Consider the following 14,784-nt stretch of genomic DNA (forward strand, 5'->3'; position numbering starts at 1 on the left):
CCCAAGGTGACGTAAGCTACAAATATCCTAGGACTGTGGCTGAGCTGAATCAGTTCTGTAAGGAAGAATGATTCCGAATTTCTCCAGGTTCGAGGTTGTTGATGCCAAAATAGATTAAACTCTTATTAATCCCAAGGGTTGTTTAATTTATTCATTCACAGCCGATTATAATTTGTTTGTGTTCTAAGCTAAGTCATTGTGTTTGACTTACAGTAGATAAAGATCAAATCACGTTAAACCAGGTGATTTCAAAGCATTTTCAGACTTTTTTGTAGCTGGGCATTTTTCTAATGCATCTCCTAATGCTCTGTGGTTTGTAAACCACTTCAACAGTGTGGTTCTCAGAAAAACACCCCAGCTGGTCACTGATAGATGTTCACTAATGCCATCACTTCGTTAATTGACTATTCTTGGCAAGGAGGAACCTGTCATACAGTCACCAACCTGTCAAGTGGTGTGATCCATTATGCACTTATTTTAAGCTAATCAAAACCCAAGAATATTTCATTTTGCATATTCTTCTGTCTTTATTTTTCTTTCTCTCTCTTTGTCATTTCTTCACGTCTCTATTTCCTTTCATCTCTCCAGGGTTTCTTCCGTAGGACCATCCAGAAAAACCTCCATCCGTCGTACTCCTGTAAATATGAAGGCTGCTGCATCATTGACAAGATCACCCGCAACCAGTGCCAGCTGTGCCGCTTTAAGAAGTGCATTTCTGTGGGCATGGCCATGGACTGTGAGTTAGGCACACACCACCCAAATGTTGCCTGAATGAACCCAGAAACGAGTCTTACCTGCAGTATCATTCCTCATGTTCGTACTGGCTACAAAGAGATCTTGTCCTAAAGCCCTTATAATAGAAGTGATGGCAAAATCCAGGATCCTGCCAAACTGTGATGCTAATTAGCATGTTAGCATTAGCAAGTAAAGCCTCACAAATCTATAGCTGTTTAACCTTTTTCAGCATGTCATCACTTTTATCATGAGCATATTAACATACTGACGTTAGCATTTAGCTTAAAGCACTGCTGCCTCTAACTACAATGTCATGCATGCATGAAACATGAACATCTTGTATAGGAGCTCTCAGCAGTTTATTTTAAGTTAAAAAATAATTATAATACAAATCAGTAAAACCTTGGTAGCAGACATTAGGAGGCACACAGATTAGTGCAATGCCTTGCAGAAGTATAAGCTACAGAAATGAATAACAGATTGCCACACATACTCAACAACATTCATGTTTGACGTGATATTAATTTAGCTATACACGTGCTCTTGTGGATAAAGGAAATTGTTTTCCTTCCTTGGGATATTGGGATGAAAACCCAAATACAGAACATCTGGACTTCCAGTGCCCTGCACTTCATTTATGTAGCTTAAATGTAATTTATCACAGTAGCATGGTCCTTTTGCTGTTTGCGCTGTAATTTGTTTCAGTGCAGAGCAAACATTTCACATCAGGCACACATCCAGATTTGTTATATATTGGTCAGTATGCAAAAGCGTTTGATTGACATCCCAGATCACCCTCCACTTTAACCTTCATGAAGGGAAAATGAATACCAACATATAGGCAAGACTTTTGTGGTGTAGATCTATTCATTACTGCTTTGATGTTCTGCATTGTGTATACAACCTTGTATACAATATGTCACAAAGATAGAAGATTCGAGGATAAGAGAAATTAATTTTGATCCTTTACCAAAACAATGAATCTGTTCTGTTGTCACAACAGCACTGACATCAATGAAAGTCATACATTTATTTCACATTCCTGTAGAATATGTGTGGTTCAATTTTCTTTTGTGATGTGAAATGTGCACAAAGCAGAGTGATGGCATTGAAATAGTCAGATAGCAGAGCTCTGTGATTACAAGCACTCAGTGAATGAGTCATCCAGTAACAGTGCATAATCAACTGTTTGCCCTGTCATTTAAAGTTTTGCACAATGGCCAAAATGTACAAAAATGAAACCTGCTGTTAACACTTGTTGTTGCAAGGATAACAACCTGCACTAGGGCTTTTTTAGGCCATTAATGAGGAAGGAAATACATTCAGTGTGTTTGTTAGCCCTCAAGCATGCACACAGTGTATTATGGCAAGTACCACTGAATGTAAACATGGCTTCTTTATAAGAAACAAAACCACAACCACAAAATGGCATTAAACTCAACACATGCACAGACAAAAACAGATAAACAACTAAATAAAAATAAATCCCAACGGAATTCAATCAGCTAAATGTTCTTTTCCCCCACCCCATCAGTGGTGCTGGATGAAACAAAACGCATCGCCAAGCGCCGCCTAATTGAGGAAAATCGAGAGAAGAGGAAGAGGGAGGAGATGGTGCGGACGCTGCAGGTCAGGCCAGAGCCCGACACAGCAGAGTGGGAACTGATCAGACTAGTGACCGAGGCCCACCGACACACCAACGCACAGGGCTCCAGCTGGAAACAGAAGCGCAAGTTCCTGGTATGATTTTACTTTTGAAATAGAAATGTTTTACAAGAAAGTCAATAACAGTGGCATTTTGAAAATCAGAAACCGTGTCCTCTTGTTCTTCTAACAAAGCATTCATACTCATACCATAACCTTCATCACATTCCCATTATTAAATTGTTGACAGTGGTAGGATGTGGTTCAGAATGAAAATTTCCCCTTTTAATTGGCTTCACATTCTCAGTAAATTTAACTAAATTTTGATCCATATTGAAACATAGAGACACATCTCCCTGAGGGGGCAGGTTTCACTCCTCACTCCTCTAACTAATCAAAGAAAAGTCATTAATTATGTATTTTTTTTATTAATAATATTTTTATTTAAGGCATCTAAAACAGACTGCTCTTTCAGTTTAATATGTAAGCCTTCATCGGACTTGTTGAGTCTGTCATTCAGAATTTTTATTAGCTCCTTGCAGTATCCACCCAGCAGCTAAGCCCTTCTTTCATCTAGCTCGTTATTTCAAAAAGTTCACCACAGTATCCTGAAAGTTGTTTCCACTTGAAAAATCAATCTAACGCATGAAAGAGAGCCATTCTTTCTCATTTTCAAAAGCAACCATTTTGACAGCACATCAACAGCTCGCTCACTGCAATCCCATGTGATCAGTGCCACATGCTGACACGTGTGTCTACACCACCTCTTACCTTGAGATAAAGGTCAGATGACAGTTACCAGGCAACCACTCCATGAAGGCAAGCGGCATCGAATACAGTTTTTAAAGGTCTGCTCAAACATTTCTCAGCCAGTCCAAGGTGAACAGAGAGAAGAGAAGATAGAGGAGAGGAGAGAAGAGAAGGACACCTTAGAGAAAAGAGAAGATTTCCTGTTTGAGAGGTAGGGACACAGCAGGGAAGGCCAATCAAAGCACAGATGCCATGTGTTGTTACGGCAACTTCACTGCTTCATACTTCAGATTGGCTGGGGACTACTGAAAGCAAACTTGAGAAGGTTATATCTCAGAACAATCAAGAGTTGTGCTTACATAACAAAAGGACACACATTTGAATATGTTCAGTAAAGATTGATGAGACTGACTTCAGAGCTGAGCTGAACATACGATGTGTCTCTGTCAGCTCTGTCACATGACTTATCTCTTCCTCTGGACCTTCGCACCATTCAAACACATAAACGTATTTCAGACAGTTTTTGAAATTGTAAATTTTGATAGAGCTACAGAATAAGAATATAAACCTGAAATTATTCCTACTATGGCCACTTTAGGTTTCCTATCCTTCACTCTAATATCCTGTGTCTTCTGACTCCACAGGTAACCTCTAGTGATTAACATTAAAGTTAATCTTTGTCTGTGTTGCCTAAGGTTTCCTGTCTGTCGTTGCCTTCAAGCTCCCATTTCCCATCAACTGTGTAGCTGTGAATGGAAACGTGCACTGTTGAAACATTCTCACAGATAATTAGATACAGTAAATTCTTACCTCACCCCTGTTGCTCTGATTGGAAGAGGCTGCTTAATACCTCTCAATTAGTGCTCCCGTGTGTGTGTCTGTTTAAACTGTGACCTCATAAGACTTGTTCTCCTAAAGTTCTTTTCACTAAGTGGATTAAGCTGTTAAAGCAGAGCTAAACGTGCATTGCAAAAACATTTACACGAGTGTTACAGACCAGCGATTATATTGATATTCACTTTCTAAACTGATTAAATTTTTCCTTATGTTTTGTGACATTGCTAATCACTGTGTTAACTCATATAAGTCCTCAAATGCAGGCAGTAATTTTAACTTCTCATTTACTCAGCTCTCTCTTTGTCCTGCCTTTTATTGACTAGTGGTATTTAAATTGGTTCCAGGCTGCTGCCATGTGAGGCTCTTTAACAAAATCCCACTGTCACCGCTATAACTAAAATGTGAAGAATGTAATGTGTAAGAAATGTAACGAGGATTCAATGCAGCTTAAAGCTAACTGGGCATTTAACCACAGCTCATGGTTTCTGTTCAGGAAACTCACTCAAGCATTTCCTGTTATTTAAGCAATGAATGATTTCATTACCAGTGCGATTTCCTACTTCTAGCCAGATGATATCGGTCAGGGCCCAATGGTTCCTACTTCTGGTGGCGATAAGGTGGACCTGGAAGCCTTCAGCGAGTTTACCAAGATCATGACGCCCGCCATAACGCGTGTGGTCGACTTTGCCAAGAAATTGCCCATGTTCTCAGAGGTAGGTCCAGTGGATGGTGTGAGTGTGTGTTTAAATCACTTCACACTGTAATATTGTAATATTCCAGTCTCTTATCTGATTCAATACATGGTAGTTTAAACGACATATGGATGCATTTATCTAAAGTACCTCACAGTGTTATTAGTGCTACTTGAGAAAGTTAGTATCCAGAGAATTTTCTTAGCTGTTCTAAACCAAAAACACTAATGAAGGAATGGGTTAAGTAGAGTTTATCTGCTGTAACATAAGCAGTTAGTTAGTGGGATTACTAGTTACTTTAGTTTTACATAGTCCAGATACCCAGTCCTGGATGTTACTGTTTTGGCATGTAGGCTTTTTATCAGCCAATACAATTTTTTTTTAACAGTTTGGGTGTTTTTCTTGTGTGTATTTTCTGTTGTGTTCTGGAGACAAGAACACAACAATATCTCTAGTCATTCTCAAACAAGAGAACATTTGGGTGGGTGTGATTATGCTTATAGGTCATGTGTTATGTACACGGTAACCGACAGTTCTTCTTTATCTACTTGGTGTATATTAATATGACAGCATGGCTCTGTAGTAAATAGAGTCTGGGTGCTAAATTCAACTGTCTGCAGTCCTGTCAGTCCTGCATTTAAACAAAAAGTCAACAACTGAGATCCAACATCAAGGAATACTGAGAAAATTTCTTTTAAAACTAAAACAGGTGGTCTCTTCAGCTCCCAAATGATTACAGAGTTTTCTTAAAATAAGAAGTGATGTAAAACAGTGTTAAACCTTAACCTTGTCCCAACAGTTTGGGCACATCAAATTAAAAATCAGAGAATCACAGTTCTTCATTTCAATATTTGACATATTGTTTTAAAACTCTTTTCAGTCAAACTTATGATGGTTTTAAGTATTTTTTTTACAGTTTTTGGAAAGGATCATTTTATTTTAGGGTGTAGTTGTAGATGCTATTTTTATTGACTCATATAGTTTTAATTATGCAAAAAATGTGGATATGCAAATAAAAGACTGCCAGTACCATGTTTAGTGGGAAAAACTGGTTTGGACACAGCTTCTCTTTTACTGCCATCTGAGCTTCTGCTTGTTAAATCCAGCCTCATCTCATAATCACCATTAACCGACTAATGAGTTTGTTCCACTACACAAGAACTATTGATTGGAGACTTCCACAGTTTGCCGCCTCAGTGATGCAATTTGTCACCTGTTCTTACATCAAGTAATAACCAGGTCATCCCCCACACTATCCTGTCCCTGTATTGTGTCCCTCTGGCTGATGTCATGACTCACCACTCACGGATATTGCTCTGCTCTCACAAACAATCTGTGAACGAGTGAGCGTGCGCTCGCCTGTGTTCCACCTAACTGAGTGCACTCATCATGTAGATTGTAGGGGCTTCCTGGTTATATAAAGTGTGACAGGGGAATTGTTGTAAATAGAAAATTCCAACCCTTTTTCTGCAAGGCAGCTCTCCAGTATAATTATGTTGGGCATCGAAGAAAAGCTAAAATACCACATCTTACCATACATTTCAAAAGTCGACTTTTAATTTGTTTTGCTTTTTGGCTAACTGACCGATGATTCGTGCCAATCGATTTAGCTTCTAATTGCTTCCCTTCATTAGCCAGCCACTAACTTTGTGTGTCATTTAGAGGTGGGTAGATAGTGTTAACAGGATTTAAGTTGTTTCATTAAAGGTCTGGATAGGAATGAAACAATAAGATAAGAGAAACCATGAAACCAAAACAATGAGCTGAAAGATGCTGAAGTGCTCTATGCTAAGCAACAGGAAACTGCAAAGTTGGGTGATGAATATTTGTGAGTTCATTAGTTTGAGTAACACTTTCCATAATAAAGTTAGTAATCTGAACCATAGTTATTATACAAATGTTGATTAGTGCAGCTATAACCCTGCATTTACTGATTTCATTGGCCATTTGTGAACAGTGAAAACTAGTTGCAGCAACAATCTTTATTAAAATAAAATTTTTAATTTGAGCAGCTTTATTGCTCGATATAATTAACAACTAGAAATGTTGCTACCCATGACATTAACCTGACTAATTCAATCATTTTGTAGAAATAGATGACAACTGCTCTCAAAAAGTGTCCGTCTCTCAGATAGAAATGCTTTTTACAGTTGGATCATGTCATTTCCTGTTACATACCATGTTCTGTTTTTTTCCCAGCTGCCATGTGAAGACCAGATCATCTTGTTGAAAGGATGCTGCATGGAGATCATGTCACTGCGTGCTGCTGTACGGTACGACCCAGACAGCGAGACACTGACACTAAATGGCGAGATGGCGGTGAAACGTGAGCAGTTGAAGAACGGCGGTTTGGGTGTGGTGTCGGACGCCATCTTTGATTTGGGCAAGAGCCTGGCTCAGTTTAACCTGGATGACTCGGAGGTGGCACTGATGCAAGCCGTACTGCTCATGACCTCAGGTGAGGAGCAAGTAATGTTACCATAATGCTGCATCTAAACACTTTTCTTATGTTATATTTCTAATGTATATGTTCTCATATTACCTATTCAACTTATCCTTATCCTTGTCCTGATCATATTGCTATTATTTTGGTTGTTGAGTTGCTAGTTGTTGAACTAGTTTATAAAACTCAAACTTGTTACTTTGATTTAAACATGCTTTGTAGTGCAACAAAAATGTCTGCACACCAACGTCATGTGTTCTGTAAGAACAAGGGGCCGTGTGTCTTGCTACATCAGAGAAGTCTCTGATCAGATCATCAGATTCAAATTATTTCCCCAGTCATGTTGAGTACAGCAGATGTACTCTAATGTGACTCAGAAAATAAAATCATCTCATCAAGTTTCACCAAGTATTGATCCAATTTTAAGGGTCGGTGGGAATTGACCAGAACTTTCTCATTTGAGAGAATGAAACTTTTCTTATCTATGATTAGTTACTAATTACTAGAATTAAAATAACAGATCTTCACCCAGTCAAAGTGGAACACTTGTATTTACAGTCCTCTATCTTCAATATGGGGTCAGCTTGGTGTATGTGTGGGGTATTTATGTAAAAAGCAATGCATGTTTCCATGCATTAGTGTTGAAGTTCACTTTTGGGCAGTTTATTTAATGTATTAGTTGAAGAAGTGTACGGCCACCTCATTGGTCTGTTTCGGTTTTCATCTACCACCTTTTTTTCATCTTTCCAGTGGACTTTATGTACGTCATGATAAGTATGTTTTCGAGTGCACGTTGTTACATTTTTCTCTTGTCAATGTTCCGTCACAATTTCTGACCCTTGCTGCAAATTTCTCTCCTTCAGTTCTTGCCCTCTAACTGCTGTCTGTAATGAATCTAGCAAGATTAAATCAATTTTCAATTTCAGATTTTCTTTTTCTTGTTCAATCACCTCTTGATGAGACCAGAATAAAGTAGATATTTTCAGTGTATATATATATATCAGTGTATATATATATATATATATATATATAAATACAATCTTTCTCTCTGTCATCACCCCAGATCGTTGTGGGCTGACCAGTGTGGAGAAGATCGAGCAGTGCCAGGAGGCCTACCTGCTGGCGTTCGAGCACTACATCAACTACCGCAAGCACAACATTCCCCACTTCTGGCCCAAGCTGCTGATGAAGGTGACAGACCTGCGTATGATTGGAGCCTGCCATGCCAGCCGCTTCCTCCACATGAAAGTTGAGTGTCCCAACGAACTGTTTCCCCCACTCTTCCTGGAGGTCTTCGAGGACCAGGACATGTGACTTTATGGCATCCTCTCGAAGAACCCTGGACACAGAATGAAACAAAATCGCTGTGGTTTTGGTGGAAAAGGAAGTATGGGGGAAGTAACATAAGAGAACAAAAACTGGATTTTCTTTTTCTTCATTGGGAAGATGCCCTGTAGATATTGTTTTTTGTTTGGTTTTTTTTTTGTTTGTTTTTTTGTTTTTTCTTCTTTCAACCCACCCCCTGCCACCAGCAAACACACACATCAGCATCACCAGAAAGAACCACACTGACAATCTGGCTCTGATCTTTGTCATACTAAGAGGTAACACACAAAGTACAGCATTGTCATATTTAAATCCCAACACACTGCAGTGAAAATACAGTATATCTATATGCAAACCGAAAAACTCAGTCCCCTGTACGGACAAACAGCTGTGTTGTGGACCTGCAAGTATTGCAAACTGAGGGGCTTGTTTGTCTCTGCTCCTTCCACACCCACTTCTCACCTCAGTAAAGGGGAGTAGTTTTCTTATCTCTGGGATCTGACCATTAGCTCCTCAAACAGACGCCCGCCCACCCTCTCCCACACACCCATCTCCATTGCCAAGGCCCTATGAGTGATGTACATGTACCAAATGCACCCCTTCCCGTTTACCTCAAACTTTAAAATGTAGTTCTTCTTTCACTGTGTGGGTGGTGATAGTTTAAGGAGAAACCCTAAAGAGATGTCATCCTTACTTGCCCATTTATTTCTCTGCTATTGTGTAGAAGTTACACTTTGTATGATCCCTATAATGTATTATTTATACAAACATACCTATGTGAAGGCCAACCCGGGAGTTAGCATCACCCTGGTTTCCTGAACAATAAGCCAATGGGATTTTTGCATTGGGTTATTTTATAATAGAAGCTCTCTGTCAAACACAAGTTAATGATACTTGGTGAGGTTATCTTCAGGAATGAACACCACTTTAGCTAGCCTAAATATTAAGTAAACATCTGTTGTTAATCTATAGACAAACTACACCACGGTCGCAAGACTTGGACGTCAGCACCACTAAGCCTCTAACTGCTTCCAACTTTGAATTTAATTTATCACACTTACCTCTTCTACAGTGGTATTTCCTCACAGCTTGACCTTATCTTGACAAATCTATATTCAACCTCTGTACTGGCATTTTTTTTATGACGAGGTAACGAGTTAACGAGTCAGGTATCAACGGAGGTGTTTAATGTTAGCGAATTAAACGTGAAAATCTCTTTACTAGTTAATCAAAGACCTTATTTCTAACCCCTTTTAACCTAAATCCATAAATGTCAACAATGGGTCTATATTGATCTATAACTATTAGATTCATTGCCATTTGGTTCCCATAGTAGATTAATTCCATTTACTTTTTAGCCAGTCAGTTTTTCCACTCCTTAAAAAAAAACTATTCATATCAAGACAAGTGAACTGAAAGAGCTAAATGCTAACTTGCTCCTCTTAGGACAAACTACTACAGCTTTTTATTGCTATGAAAATCAATATGTCTGACTGTATAACTACAGTTCTAAGACATTATAGGTTATAGGCTGGTGCTCTTTGTGATCATACTGAATAGAGAATGTGGTCTTCTTCAACAGATTTGAAGTTTTGCTTCCTCCAGCAATAGTTTAACGGTTTTAAAATACACATACAGCAGGTGGTTAGCTTAACCTTGTACCAAGACTGAAGACAACAGGACGTGTAGACCTAGCTCTGTCCAAGTATACATAGTACACATTGTTGGTTTGTGCCAGACTGTCCTCTCTGAAGAGAACCACACTTGCTGTTCCTGTTTCCAGCCTTTGTGCTAAGCTAAGCTAAGCTAAGCTAAGCTAAGCTACTACAGCAGCTACTTTCAGAAAAAAAAACAACCCTAAAATGTTCTGTGTGCTGGCTAGCCATCACCAAACATTACAAAGACAAAGTGAGTGACTAGTAGGTAAACATAGTAGCATTTAACAGTTAAACAGCTAAATATTTCCCCTATGAGTTGGTGGAGAACAAACCCGAGTTTTTGAGGTTTTGGTCTCTGGCCACTCAATATGAACACGTGCTAATAGTTTGGTGTGTAAATTCACTGGCGTTAGCATTTGCATATGTTACTTTGCTGTCAGGACAATCAAAACATGTTTTCTATGCATAAGTATAATAAAGTCCCATTCATCATTCAGTAGATTTACAGAAAGCACTGTTTTAATCCTATACATGACAAATTATATTGCAGCTATGGGCTACAAAGAAAGTTTGTCCACTACTTTTGTTGTGCAGTGCAGCCATTGTACTTAAAACAGTCAGGCTTAAAACTAATTATAAAAGACCTCCTACACACACACACACACACACACACACGTGTATAACTATATAAACTCTTGTATACCTCCTGCTATGATTACCTCACACACATAAACACACATGCAGGTTATACACGCGCCATTCTTTTCTCTTTTTCTTTCTTATTTATTTATTTATTTTTAATAGGTATTACCTCAGTTGTTTTGTTGCTCGTCTCTTCTCCCTCCTAAACACCTCCACTGGGCTGCACCACACCACCGGTCTCCATGTGTGAATGTGGGTCTGTCTTCTCATTGGAGCCCTGCCCTGCTCATCGCACTATAGCCCCACCTCCACACCCCCCTGCTTCCTAGTGATAGGTTCAGCGCTGGCATGTTGTCAGTTACCTCTGCAGGCCTCCCCTGTCTCCGCTCCCTGTTTCAAGTCCCACCTGAAACCTACAGATTCTACCTCATCTCTCATCTAAGTGCAGCTGCCCCTCTGTCTGCAACACACTTACATGTATGTCCATGTACACACATATATACCTTCACACCCTCTCTCTCACACAGTGCAAAAACGTTTGGCCAACATAGATTTATTGTGTGCGCTGTTGCACCAACAGTATACAGCAGGTATTCTGAACAGCTCAACAGATCAACATGGCAGACTTTGTAATTTTTCTTTTTTATCACACACCTCGTGGGACCAACTGTCACTTTGGATTCTGTTTCTGTGTGGTAATCTCAAATGACAAAGAGGGTAGGGGTGAATTTGTGACATTGCAGCATGCTGACTGAGCTTAAAGGAAACTATCAGGGGGACAACAAAAGCTGGAAAGTGGGACTCCAGTGGAAGCCATGATTAGGTCAGACCAACAGAGTATTGTGGGTGGCGGCTGGGAGTAAATAAGCAGCATGTGAATCAGCAGTATTTACCTGTGGATATGGTTTCATCCAGGCTGGGGAGGGAGGGGGGGGACAACTGTGGCAAATAGTGACTCAGGCCAAGCCAACAGTAAACCGCCACACAAAAATAGACGGTTTCTAGCACCTAATTTTCAGACCCTTCCATCGCCGTCACAGCAGAAGTGGACACCGAACCATATGAGAAACTTTTCTGAGCAACTGCTCTGTGTCAGAAACGTAAAGAACGAATAAATCACTGCTGAAATAAGCTCCACAAACCATATCCCAACTTGCCATCCACTACGAATCAGGTTTTTTTCTGTTGCACTTAAGCCACAACATCTGTATCCCTTAGTAGTCCTGATCTGTTCCTTTATCACTTTCCTCCACATGTTCCCTGTTCCTTCCTGTCTTTAGCAGACCTCTTCTAAATAATCTTTTGAATATGACACACATACGGTCCATGATCTCATCTCTTGAATACCTGTTGAAACTACCAAGGACTGTGACAGTGGCCTTTAGGCGCCTCCACTCTCAGTGTTACTAATCTGTGTTGCAGGGTATTGAAATAGAGCCGTAATCTATGATTATACAGGGATATACACACACACACACAAAGCAGGAGCCGCAGCAATAGGGTGATCAAGCAGTAGAGTTTCACACCTGCCCTCTCCAGGCCTGTTGTGTTTGTGCCGCACTCTGCTCACTATCACTGTGAATGAAAGCCGTGCTGCCAACCAGGTCATGGCTCAGACAGGGAGCTGCTGGTTTAGGAAGGCTGACATGGTAACGTGCCTCACAGAGAGCAGTAGTTCACCACACCACAGTATTTAAAAGCATTTCATGATAAGTGAAAATATACAGTCTGTTGGAAGTGTATTAAGTACTCCTATGTATTTTATCGCATTATACTTACAAGTGTTTCTCTTATGTCCACCCCATTTATATCAGTGACGACAGGCTAAATAACAGAAACACCTTTGTATGATGCAACAGCATTCTCCAAAATCATCAGAAAGTTGAATCACCACTTCTAAAAGAAACAGTTTGAACAAAACTGAGGATTTATCGTTGTATTAGTCTGCATTAGTTTTCACTTTGTGTGCTTAATGAATTGCCAGTTGAGTGTATACATACATGGTATTGTCTGTGGCACTGGGGCTGTCTGTGTCTGTGTTATGTTGCCAGCTTGATTCCGTCTGAGCAGTCATGTAGGCTGTCTAAATCTCAGTTTACCCGCCTCTTTGAACATTGTGCAATGTAAAGTACAATGTATGAGGACACTTGTTTGCCTTGCGGTGATCACCAAAATAATCTTCATAGTTTACGCACCTTCTGAATACCTCTAGATCACTTCATAGAGCAAAAGAGGTACCTCCAACAGATATGTTTTGGGACTACAAAATGAGATCAGATCTGCTCCATGAACTGAGATTTAGATGCGAGCTGGCAGCACAGCCTCTCTGTCTGCCTGTCTGTCTCTCTCACCCGAAAGACTCACTGGAGAAATCGTCCCCCAGTTCTCCTTTAAAAAAAAAACAAAAAAAACACCAGCACCACAGAGCACACTGCCTTCAGCCATGGTCAGCTGCACCAGCATAGCAGAGAGAGACAGACCGATAGTCAGCGACCATCCTGCTCACCTAAAAGCCATTTTACAAGGACATTGATGCTGGCTATCATAGTGCTGTGTTCAGACAACAGGCCAATCCATCCAGTATGACCTCAGCTGTCATAGTAGCACTGCAGTCAGGCACACTGGGGCCCGTTTTTCCACATGACCAACGACTCAAGATGCAATGACTCGCGGCGCTTATTCCAGCTTTTGTGGCTTCATACATCTGCACAGTGCATTCATGAGTGAAGATGTTCTAAAACTTTCTTCCTTGCTTTCTACAAGATACAGTTAATAGTAGAAACAGAGAATTATTGTGGTGATACACAGGCCTCCCTAGAAATTCATTTTTTCTTGCAACAGTAAATCACTGTAACGACGCGGAGAGTCTCCGTCTTTTCCACACAGTGACCACAATTGTTTGCTCTCTTTCTGCCTCCTAGATCGTAGTTTGGGTTGCGTTTACAATAAACTAAAATGTGAACTTGATGCTAAGCTGAAGAAAGGCACAAAACTCTGTTCACCACTCAGCAGGTCAGCTGTCATGCAAATTAATGTCCACAAATGAATTACTACTATTTTTATTACTTACCCAGGGAAAACATATGTAAGTCAACATTAATTCTCTCTTCCTCCTGTTTCTATTCTGTCCTCACAGCGATCTCTCCTCTCCCTCCTCTCCACTCTCCTGTTTTCTCAGTCTTATCCCCCAAACACACACACACACACACACGCTAGCACTCTTTGGTGGAGAAAGACGACAATCCCTGCAGGAATATGTCCATATGTGGAATGTAAAATACTGAAATTGTACAATTAAAGACACGGTGTGAAATCCCACACTCATGTTGTTGTTGATGTCGTTGATGCACCAAGTGTTTGTTGTTCTGCTTTTTCAAGGGTGGGTGATTTGCAGGAGAGGTTTAAATCCCAATCGTGACAGACTGATATTGATAAGTCTGGTTAAAAAAAAAAAAAAAGAAAAACTGTGTGTGAGAACTGAAATGCCTGAGGGATGTAAAGTAAGATAGATCATATGTTATGTCTTTATTAAGTTGCATCAGATTTTCCTGGTAAGTGAATGTCTGTCTATGTGTGTTGATGCTTTACTGTGAGACTATGACTGTACATTATATGCACTTTCAGAGCTTTGTTGGTGCAGTAGTAGCTAGTGCTCAGATGTCACCCAGGGATCAGTTCACCATCAGTTCAGCTATTTGAAAAACGACGCCATTAAAATCGCCAGCGACTTGAGATACGTAGTTAGATTTAGCATTTAACATTTTAGTGCCTTTTTGCTGTTCAAATCTATAATGACCGTACACACACGATCAGAGTAATTTGTAGGAGTAGACCCATACAAACAAGAGTTTTAGCACTATACAGCACAGCTGGCTTTGCTGTGAGCACTTTAATAGATATGTATAAATAAGTATTGTTCAAATGTGTTCTTTAAACTCTTTATTTACATGAACTTGCCATTAGAAAAACCACCACAAACAGCTAACTAGAGATCAACAACATGTCAAGCTCATAAATTCTCTAAACTTTTTGAGGCTAATTTGACAACTAGTCAACA

At 39.9% G+C, this 14,784-nt stretch overlaps 1 protein-coding gene across 5 annotated transcripts in view; it reads left to right on the plus strand.

Moving 5' to 3' along the window:
* The window catches only part of LOC113153524 (thyroid hormone receptor alpha), a 68,648-nt gene extending 54,070 nt beyond the window's left edge, over nucleotides 1-14,578 (plus strand). For all 5 annotated transcript variants that reach the window (XM_026347211.1, XM_026347226.1, XM_026347203.1 and 2 more), the window contains 5 exons: nucleotides 589-736; nucleotides 2,270-2,475; nucleotides 4,533-4,679; nucleotides 6,858-7,116; nucleotides 8,165-14,578. In XM_026347211.1, coding sequence (XP_026202996.1) covers nucleotides 589-736; nucleotides 2,270-2,475; nucleotides 4,533-4,679; nucleotides 6,858-7,116; nucleotides 8,165-8,415 — 1,011 coding nt within the window. In that variant the 3' untranslated portion in view covers nucleotides 8,416-14,578. The remainder of the gene's footprint in view (nucleotides 1-588; nucleotides 737-2,269; nucleotides 2,476-4,532; nucleotides 4,680-6,857; nucleotides 7,117-8,164) is intronic.
* Nucleotides 14,579-14,784: the final 206 nt, after the last annotated feature.

This window comes from Anabas testudineus, chromosome 8 (assembly GCF_900324465.2).
Source record: "Anabas testudineus chromosome 8, fAnaTes1.2, whole genome shotgun sequence".
Lineage (NCBI taxonomy): Eukaryota > Metazoa > Chordata > Actinopteri > Anabantiformes > Anabantidae > Anabas > Anabas testudineus.